This window comes from Triturus cristatus, chromosome 4_1 (assembly GCF_964204655.1).
Source record: "Triturus cristatus chromosome 4_1, aTriCri1.1, whole genome shotgun sequence".
NCBI classification, from domain to species: Eukaryota; Metazoa; Chordata; class Amphibia; order Caudata; family Salamandridae; genus Triturus; species Triturus cristatus.
This window is the reverse complement of record NC_140585.1, coordinates 90,367,383-90,378,474: the sequence shown is the minus strand read 5'-3', so window position 1 is coordinate 90,378,474 and position 11,092 is coordinate 90,367,383. Positions and strand designations below refer to the sequence as shown.

The 11,092-nt window shown below is 43.3% G+C and overlaps 1 protein-coding gene across 1 annotated transcript in view; it reads right to left on the bottom strand.

Moving 5' to 3' along the window:
* Nucleotides 1-1,712: 1,712 nt before the first annotated feature.
* Nucleotides 1,713-11,092, bottom strand: part of LOC146839629 (membrane-spanning 4-domains subfamily A member 4A-like) — a 109,709-nt gene continuing 100,329 nt past the window's right edge. The window contains exon 7 of the mRNA XM_085651717.1: nt 1,713-5,960. Within this exon, the coding sequence (XP_085507843.1) occupies nt 5,760-5,960 (201 nt within the window). The 3' untranslated portion in view covers nt 1,713-5,759. The remainder of the gene's footprint in view (nt 5,961-11,092) is intronic.

Genomic DNA, 11,092 nt, shown 5'->3' with positions numbered 1-11,092 from the left:
TTCACACATCAGATACTACAAGGTGGCTAGTGTTTACAATCTCGAGATTTCTGCTCTTTCCTTGGTGGAAGAGGTTAAAATTGATTAATAATGCTTCTGTGAACCCAATATGAAAATGTATGCCACCTGGCTGTGGGACCTCTAGTTGGATACCGGGGAACAGAATTAAGGAATTTTACCAACATAGATTTTTTTGGTATATGGATACTGTCTCTTTTAAACAACTTTTGTAAATAGTGGACATTTGTAAAATGTTAATATTATTAGAGACATGTGATAGCCTGCTTTTTTAAATCCTTCTTTTATGATGTAATGAAATGGAACATTTTATTGTTTTTATGGTAATGAATTTCAATGATCATAATATTGATCGAATATATATATATATATATATATATATATATATCAATCATCTTTGTACTTCTTCCCTCAGACCTTTATTCTTTTGGTAGCTAGTGCACCACACTACATTTGCACACTTGTCAGATCCTTGTTCTTCCAAAAGCTAGTGTACTGTATTATCTTTGTACTTCTACAACCCCACCTTTGTGCTTCCGAAAGTAAGTATACTGAACTATCCGTCTAGCATTTTTGAGCTTCTTCTGGGAGTTTTTTGCCTTTCTGAAGCTAGTATACTGTCCCATCTTTGTACTTCTTCGGTTCAATCTTTGTCTTTCTTTGGCTATTGTGATATGCAATGTTTGTACTTCTGTAAGATCTTTGAGTTTTCAAAGCTAATGTACCATAAAATATTCATATTTCTTCTGTTACACTTTGGGTGTTCTGAAAACGAGTGCACCATTTCCTCCAACCCGACTAGCCTTCAGATGTTCTAGCAAAGCATATGATTCTGTACTACAGCACTACCATCCTTAATGTACAGGTACCTGCAAGAACCTGGGGCCTTTAGAATGTATGTCCTGAACACCCGCGCTTGCATCATAAGGTTAAAGGGAGAGACTGTTCCTGTAGTCACACACTGTTGTGAGACAAGAAATCATTGAATATATTGCTAGAATTTCTTAGCTGGGCATGAAATAAAAAGGAATCCTTCACTTACTTCTTCGAGGGACACCATCTGTGGAACTACCTACTAGCTTCCCTCAAACTCTGCATGATAGCACTGCTCGCACTAAATGGCGTTTATCAAGAAAGCGTGAGGCGGCAAGTGCTAGGGGCCGCGTAGCCAGCTTATTTCCTGCTCATGTGACACAATTTTAATTACATGGTATCCTGGTGTCATAGTGATTCAGCAAACCCAAGCTCACCCATTCGCATAGTCATGGTTGAAACTCTAAAACTATCACTGTTTGAGCATCATAAAACCCACCTTTTCTGAAGCGGGCTTTAGCCGAAAGGTTCATGCAGGTATTCCGGAAATGCTGTTGCAATAAGCGCTGGGAGGCCCAGTTGGGTAGCTATGCGATATAAAAACAACTGTTGGTAGCAATTGTTATTTGTTGCATTGGATTCCTATCACAATAGAACTCCACACCAGGATGGATTATTATCAAGGTACCATAAGGTAAGGTGTAGTGGCAACAGGAACCAGATTCTGAGGGGGCTACTGAACCCTGGTCATTGCTGTCTTTTAAGCAGCGGCCAGGGCCCATTTCCTTCCTTGCACTAGGGCCCATGACACACTGGCTATGCTACTGGGTACTGGTGATTGACAGTCACCCTGCACTGTCGAACAGATAAAAAAAACACAATATCATTAATAAATCTTTATTTGGATAAAATATACATAAAAACTCACACAGATTAAATTTACAAAGATCTTAATAAAACATTCATATTTAAAAATAGATGGCTAAAATACATACAAAATGGTCTCAGGACATAAACAGATTAAACAAAACACAAAACACCAGACACTGAGCTAGGAATCAACTTAATAGCCAACGAGTGTAAAACCTTTATCAGAAGCATCGGATAGGGGACACTTGATGAACATATATTAGCACTGTTAAGCATGTAAAATCCTTGGCTACTTCTTTTCATATCTTAAAACATCCAGTTATAGGTGCTGTTTCCTTCTTTGGATTGTAAAAGAAACATAGAGACTCTATAGCATAAATTCACATTATCGAGGTTATGGATAAAATCAAAAGCATCTTTATGGTAAATGATTTTTACTTTTAAAAACAGTGGCTGCAATATTTGTTTCATCAAATTCCTATAAAAATTACAAAAAAGTAAAAATGCATTGTGGACTGGTTGGACCTGCCATCGCATGGGCATTTGGGTATCTTTTGGGATCAAAAACCCATCTCACGAAAAGCAATCAAAAAGTAGTGTGCCTATTCGTAGTCTTGTTAGAATCTGTTGGATGTTTGTAACATGGGTGAGATAGTTCAGGGCAATTGGTTGTATGGGATCTGAGAGATACATTGACACAGTTGACTTAAAACACTCTCTATTTTCTTAACGCCATCCTTTTCCCAATCAGAATCGTTTTTAAATCTTTCTTACTAAATTGGAAGACTCTCATTTTATATAGCGTTAACTTGACCCGTATCGGTTATCAGAGCGCTTTACATAGCACCAGTTACATTACATACATTCATTTTTTGTTAGGCACGGGGAGATTAAGTGATTTGCCCAGAATCACAGGATGTTCAGCGTCATTGTCGAGACTTGAACCCAGTTCCCCAGATTCGAGGTTGACCGCCCTAGCCGTTAGGCCAACTCCTCTCCCCAAATGGATCCTCAATGTTCAATTTCCCATCCACCTCCTTCAGCAAGCTGTTTACATATGCCAGCCATGGTATTCTTGCTCTATGTTCCATGTTAAGACAGTTTATTATCATCTCTTTGGTGAATTTAGGGCTATCTTTCCACCATATATTATGCCATGGGGTGATGGGACTTGTCTGCAAGCCATCCTCTAAATAGGGGACCACTAACTCCTTGTGAGCTAAATAAGAGTAGGTTTAACAGGGCACTGCTAATAATCTGCATAGAAAAATATTTTACTGGGACTGCAACAATTTACAGTTTGTCAGGCTCCATAATTGACACTAGTAATACATTAACTTCTGTATATGCTCAGCAGCTCTCTAATGGGCTTGTTCACAATCAATTTTAGATGCAAACCTAAAAAGGACTTCTGAGGATCTAATAAATTTCTGCTTTACCGCTTCCACATGTGTCCCCCATTGGCTATAGCTAGAACAATTCACACCTAGAGATGTAAACTTTTCTGTTGCAATAAGTGCTTCTCCCATGATATGATGGGTTTTCTTCTTGGGTCTCCCTTTCCCACACTTCATGGTAAAAAATGTCTTTAAATTGATTTTCATGTCCTTGATATACGTGGTTAAACTGTCAATCAAGAGCTGAAGGCCATTCCATTACCGGTTCTAGAGATCAAAATGGTGTCACCTGTGTACAAGCGTACCGCTGTTCGACATTCACTGACTTTTGGGGCATCTGCATTGATCTTCTGCAAGAACTCATCTACGCCATTAATATATAAAGGAAAAAAGAGGGGCAAGGACGGGTGATTATAAAACGTGGTGTGACTTCTCCCCTTGATCCATAGCGTACCCTCAATCCTAGCTGTGCATATCGCTGTAACAAAAAGGTCACAATCTCAATGGGGGCGCCCATCTTAGCCAGTGACTGCTACAGCTTGGTGTGATTAACCAGATTAAATGCACTGCTCAGATCAGCAAAACATAGGTGGGTGTGACCCTCTTTCACCAGGGTGTATTTTCTGATGAGCAGATGATGATTGATACATTGTTCCATAGTACCCACATCCCTTTTAAAACCATATTGGACATCTGTTAGAATCTGACTATCTATCACCCAAGATTCCAACCTCTCTAGTAGGACTGTGCCTATTAATTTAGCTGAAGAGTCCAGGAGGGATTTTGGGTGATAACACCTTGCATCCCCCATGCCCCATTTTTAAAGATTGGAGCTATGATGCTACCTGTCCAAGAGAGGGGCAGATGTCCTCTGGCTGCCGTGTTGCACATCGGTGTCACTATAGGGCCCCATACGTTAGTGCATCATTTAAATGTGTTGATTGGGTCGCCATCTGGGCCGGGTGCCATAATAGCATCAAACGTTTCGAAGCCGGTAGTAACCTCTTCTAAACTAACGGATTTTAGATGTGATGGTCCTGCATAGCATATTTCACCAGGGGTAACATCCAGGCCATGATTTTCTAGGTTAAAAAGTCCTTCATAGTGGTTCAACCAGTCGGCATGTTGGACTAGCGCCTCTACCCGGGGAGTAGATGAAACTTTTGTTTAATAGGGCTGGTTGATTGTTTTCCAAAAAAGAGTAAAGTCCCTTGTTTCAGCTGCCTGTTGCCAATTTGTCCATGTTTCCCCCTTTAGATCTGCCCTTCTTTTCCTTAAAGCATGCTTATAGGCGAGTCTCAGGGCTGAAATCTTCTCTCTGGAGGTTCTGCAGGGCAGTTCTGGTTTGCACTCCAGCAATCCCGGTTAAACCACCTAATGGATTTATCGGGCCTCTTTCTGGTCGATCGCAGGTTACCCGCAATAGCTGTTAATATTTTACTGAAAGCATATATAATTTGATGAGGCAGAGAATTTTGGTCAGTGCAAGTGGAAAATTCAATGGAGTAGTCTTTAATCACTTTTTCTCGTAGGGCAATTCCATTGCCATTTATCCACCTGAGGCTAATACCCTATGTGCCATGGATTTCAATATGTTCTGCAAGTTGTGGTCCATTGATCCTTTGTGTTTCAATATTGAGTGGCATCAACAATAGGTGATGATCGCTAAAATGACTTTGGTCAATTTTACAGGAATCCATCCACCCCAGTCTGGCATCAGAGATCAGAATATGGTCAATGGTAGAATTAGAACGGCTCCCCTGCAAAGAGGATTTTAGTAAAGCTAGGTCCCCCCTTAGCTCATCCATGCACTATATAAAAACAAATGAATTGTAAAAACAACTGGATTGAATTGGATATATTTGTGTTGGTAACAACTCCTATTTGTCGCCCTGGATTCCCATGGCAATAGAACTCCACACCACGATGTTGGCCAGATCTTAAACACAATATGGCAGCTACTTGCCCTACCATCAGAATTCTGAAACAATTTTTGCCCACTTAGTAGCAGCATTCAGCAGACAGCTGGCCATGACAAGTCATAGCAGATCATTGAATTCCACAACCTAACCTGCTATGGAAGAGCATAACAGAACATGACCCAGCAGAACATATTTTAAACACTCTAAAATAGCCGGGGAATTCTTCATGTATGGATATCAGCACTGAATCATGATGATCTGTAAATGCATTTCATTAAGAGGACATCATAAAACCTGTAAAACTACTCCCACAGGGGTTAAGGTACATTCTAATACCCTTTGCTCACCACAGTTGTCAATAGACCATGCACAAGAACAACTGAGACAAAAACAAATTTTAATTTTCTGATTGAAAAAATGGTCCAGGTGACTCTAGAATCGAGTCAGATTGAAATTAATAGCTTATTGTCACCACTGTTGCCAGCGTTAACCACATAGCAGAGATTCTAACCGTAAAAGCTATCTCAAGTGCTTCAGAATTACACATTTTAAAATGTTTTCAAGAGTTTTAGGGAGTATGACCCAGTTCTGTTGAGGAATCAGTTGTCTACCTATTATCACACATTAGGAGGCCCATTTTGTATATCATTGTAACTCATTTGTCGGCCAATCGGGCCATTGCCCAGAGGGTAAGGGGTGGGCTCTAGGTGCCTTCTTGAATTGTCCGCCTGCCGCCTCCTCATGGCCACTTCCCCTCTGCAGGCGTGCTGTAGGAATACGGTGTTGGTGAGAGCATTGCCGCTCCTTGTCCATTGGGTTTGGCAGAGAAGCCGGGCGCCATTTGCATTCCATGTTCCCTTGGTTCTCCAAAAGACCCAGACGTGTCCTGCGCCACCTGCATTCCAGAAGCTTGCGCCGAGTAGGCATTCTCCACTATAAACTGGGGAGGAAAATGGCTGTGTTATTCAAGTGCTCTGACTTGATGTTCTATATTATCGACATACATTATCCTCAAATGCATGGTCAGAATTCCCCAACACCACCATTAGTCAATTGTAGCAATAATGTCATCACCAACATATGCTCTTCATATGGACAGAACCGCCCATTATTGCAGTCCCAGGATTCAAGGACACATGCTGAATCCACCACCAGCCACAGTAGGTCTAACCCAACTGTGGGTCTCATAATTAGTACATTATAATGCATGGACACCCTCCAATATATGTGTTCATTCATGGCGGCTATCTTCCTATATCAGCCAGTTAATTCTTTAAATGTATCTAGTAATGCGCTACTTAATTACTGATAATTGTTATCAGACTTCTCGCTTTTATGAGAGCCCTCCATTGCCCTGTAAAGCCAAATCTGTTTTTTTAAATGCCTTTCTCCGAGGACTTACACGGTCATTGACATCTCTGTTTCTCCCTATAGTATACCTAAGAACAACCCACGAAAATGTTAATTCCAAAGAGACAGGGAGCATGGGACATGTGAGCGGAAGGTGGCAAGGATAATGAGAACTAATAAAGGAATCAACAGGTGTCCCAGTGGCTGTTCTTCAGACCGCAGGAATTGGCTCTTCCTTAGCCTCTGCCCAGCAAGCTGCAAACCCAAGTGCACTCAACTCAATCCCTTGAGGAGTGTGAACCAGACTCCATCACTTGAGGAGGAGGAACCAGACTCAGTCAGTTGAGGAGGAGGAACCAGACTCCATCACTTGAGGAGGAGGAACCAGACTCCATCACTTGAGGAGGAGGAACCAGACTCAGTCAGTTGAGGAGGAGGAACCAGACTCCATCACTTGAGGAGAGTGAACCTGACTCAATCCCTTGAGGAGGGGGAACCTGACTCAATCCCTTGAGGAGGAGGAACCAGACTCAGTCAGTTGAGGAGGAGGAACCAGACTCAATCACTTGAGGAGAGTGAACCTGGCTCAATTACTTGAGGAGGGTGAACCTGACTCCATCACTTGAGGAGGGTGAACCTGACTCCATCACTTGAGGAGGGAGAACCAGACTCAGTCAGTGAAGAAGAGGAACCTGTGCCCAAAAGTGAGCCTGAGGATTACTCTCCGATGACGGTTTTACATTTTCATTCAAACGTGTTGATAAATGTACTGGTGCAGGCACAGAACTACTCCTGTGAAACTCTCTCCACAGCTGTCTTCATACAGTGAATTAAAGCAAAAAGCCTTTGAAAAGGGAGGATCTATTAAAACACTGCTGGCTGTTATTTGCAACTGTAATTGTATTTATATAGCGCTTTCTACCCCTGACGAGGCGTTGAAGCTCTTTTCAGTGGATAGCACGCTGCTCAGGACCCAGATGTGGGTTAGTGGTGGATTAGTAGGGGGAAATGTAAACTTGTCGCTGGGAGTGCTGGGAGTGGTAGACATGCAAGTCTGTTAGTTGGATGAATAGGATAGAGGATGTGTAGAGGAGGGAAGAGTTTAGAAATAATTATTTGGGAGTTCACAGTAGTAAAAGAGATTTAGGAAGAGTCAGCCAGCCTGTTGGTTGGTTAGAGGAGAAAAGAGTTTGGTAAGGATTATTTGGGGTTGATATACTAAAAGAGGTTTGGGAAGAGGAATAGGATGAGCCATATAATGGTGATCTGATGAGGGATCAGGAGATTAGATTTTAAGTGCTTAAAATTAAAATATTATTGTTTGAAGTGCTGGATAGGAAATATGTTGTGACTATGGACCTGTTTGGAGTCACAATGTGATGGCTAGTGCTTGAGCAACTGGAACCTAACCTGAATGTGGCAGAGGATTGGCTCTTTGCACCAAGCTATTACTTAGGGCTGCTTTAAATGTTGGCCCTAAGCTTGGGGGCAGACCACCTCTTCAAGAGATCTAAGCCTGCCGGGCCTGGATCTCTTTGCCTATCATGCATCTGGTGCCACTGCAGAAGCTCTGTAGGCAGAGCTGAATGTCGTACAAAGGCCATGTGTTTTTTGACCGCTTGGTATTAATTTTTGATTTTTCTGAAACAAGCCCCCCCCCCAAAAAAAACAAGATGTTAGGGTTACATTTTGCGGGCACCCAAATTGTATCATTTTATAGTGAGTTTTAGCTGTTTCAGGGGTGCATCCCTAAAGCCACAAGACACCAGGCATCTTCCAAAAACTGACCACAGAGTGACCCAGGAGAGGTTGAAGAACACATAAAGTGACCGTGGTCAGCTAATGCTGAACTCTTTAGTAGTTTACCAGTGGGATTACTGGACAACTCATCAGCAGCATAGGAAAGTGCTGCTGAGTATCTCCTGTCCACTCCACTCCATCTGCTACTCCTGCTGGAAGGGGACAGGCTGACCCTCCCTGTTCATTACATGATGTGAAACAGGAACAGGAACTAGAATCCACCTCAGCCAGGTATAAAACTCAAACAATCATACTGGGCGGATGAAAATCACCACAAACCGACTAATGCTAACTTTGTAAACATTCTAAAGTATCATTGTGATTGAAAGTTGTACCAGCCAGTGATATGTTAGCCATGCCGCCACCATTTTAAAATGGTTCATGTTGTCCTGGGCCTGCAAATTGCCTGTAGGCATAAGCCTACGTCACCATGTTAATTCCCAGACCTGATGCTTTCCAACCTTTGCTCAGTGACGTAGCATGGGTGCCACTGGCCCTAATGCAAGAAAGGAAAATCTTCCCCTTCTTTTCTCCTGCTCTTTTACTAAAAACAGTATTGGTCATAGGTCAAACTGATTCACTCGTGTAGTATAAATAGTGGTAATCTAGGAAGGCAATTGTCCCCTGGATATCGTGGAGTAGACCTTGATAAGTGTACCCCTCAGTAATCCTGTCTCCTCTCCGCAAACACATGTGTGGAAGGTTGCTTTACATGTCCGTCCATCTAAATTGGGCAGGTGGACATGTGGGCAATTCTTTGATGAACCTTACTCCGCGGGGCTGTCGGAGACGTTTGGCCACAGCGAAGACAGAGTAGTCTACACAGGGCCAAACTGAAGGTCCACCCTCATTTAAAATCAGAGGGCAGACCATCATGCTTGTGGCATGTATACTCCGTTGCGGTGGTGTATGTATACCACCACCATATAAATCCCCCGCCCCCCCCAAGTACCTAGGATCCTTTTAATGGGATCACACCAGCGGCTTCAATTATGGCCACGTTATGAGTGACCTGTTCATTCTTCTGGTATCTTTGGTCACCTGGAGTTACTAATACCGTGGCTACAGTGTTTTTGTGGATCTGGAGGTACAAGAAGGTTACCAGTAGGATCCTAAAAGTACCGTTAAAAATGAGGAATTACCAGGGCAATCAGTAATTCCTCATTTTTCCTGGATTTTCACCCAGGAATTAATGACAAGCAACTGAGGTGATTGGAACAGCGCTTGGAAAAGCTTCTGGGCCTGGTCTAGAGTTTGGCAGACAATGTCTGAAACATGATTTGTCTGCCAAACTCTCAGGCCTCTTGTCCCACTGTAAGAAGGGTGGGCAGCCAGCTTTCCATCTGTGGTACCTCCACTGGCTCCGTTAACAGAAAGCTTACTCCAAGGGACTGACAGAGTGCTGTTCGTCAGAGTAAAGGTATCACTCCATATGTCCTTTTGAGAGGGCAATGGTCTGAGGTCCTTTTTTAAAGTCCGTGACTGCCATGAAAAACCTGGCAGATATGAACAAAAATGTAACAATAATGACTGTTTGGTTTTAAATTCCCTTTATTATTGTGCATTTATACATATTATGTAGGTTAGCATTATGTGGCTAAATAGACGCCATTTGTATTCACATTATGCAACCCACTGAGTTATCCTTGCGGCATGTAAGCTTTGTTGGCTTGTGTGCCTCCATTTTGTATTTTACGGCTACTAGAAGTCTGTTTAGGCTGCATCCGCACAAGGCCCCATTTTCCTTTTCACTTGCTTCAGCAGAACTGTACAACTGTACACTGTTATTATTCTCTCTCTGCTGTCCAAGGTTGAAGTCTGATTTGCTAATGAATAGATGTTCTTTTCGTACGTTCCTTTCTGTATGTGTAGTTCTTCTCACACATTAGGAAATGTTGAGGCCCAGCGCATTGGCCTTGGAGTACTAATAACGCACCCATCTGGCAGGTGTTAGCTCATCTCTCTGTACCTCCTTTGTTCATGCCCGGCTCAGGCCGGTACTTTTCCACAAGAGGCGTGGCAGAAGTCCTCAGAAGGGTTTATCATGTATTAGCACACCTTGGGGGGTTAGTCCCGCTCGGCAACTATCTTAGGGTGAAGGCCTGACTTGGGGCTCCTCTGCAGAGCATATATTCAATAAAGTAAGTTTGCATTCTCTACTGTCTGACCGACTCTTCATTTGGGAAAGCATAGCAGGTGGTTGTGGAAACTACCTAGAGGGCCCTGTCCTTCAGTTGGGGCCCGAACAGGGACCCCATGAAGAGGGGGGCCTCCTCACCCGTAAGCAGGTCGCAGGGGCCGGGGTGGTGTCTGATCGGTTGGGCGGCCTGGGGCCCCACATCTACAAGACCGAGCTTGGTTCTCGCAGCTGCCCCACACTTCCGATCAGGCGGATCCTCGGCTAGTGGTCACCGGCTGGGGTCCTGAGAAGGCGAACTTTGGAGTTGACCATTTGGTCCGGAGAGTCGGCAGTGGGAAAACAACATGACTTAAACCTGAGTGCACCAGGTGAGTGATTTGATTCTTGGAAAACGGCGCCTTGCTTTGGATGACACGAGCCTGTGGGCTGTGCTTGGTACAGTCTGCGGACTGTTTTGTTTTGGACTTGGTGGGTCTGTGGACCCTTACAGGACACAGAGCGCTTGTGAGTAGTACCGGCCAATTGGTAATTGGCTTTCTAGTGAAAGGTCCGTGACTGCTTGAAGGTTATCTGCTAGACCAATTGGTAATTTGGATCTGGATTTGAAAAGGTCTAGGGCTGTGACCTGGTTTGAGTGCAGTTTGCGGACTGCCTTATTTGGATGACGCAAGTCAATGGGCTGTGTCTTTTGGTTTAGTCTTCGACTATTTTGGTTTGAATTTGGTGGGTTTGCGGACCCTTGGAAAAGACACAGACTGTTCTTGAACAGCCTGCCAGGCCAA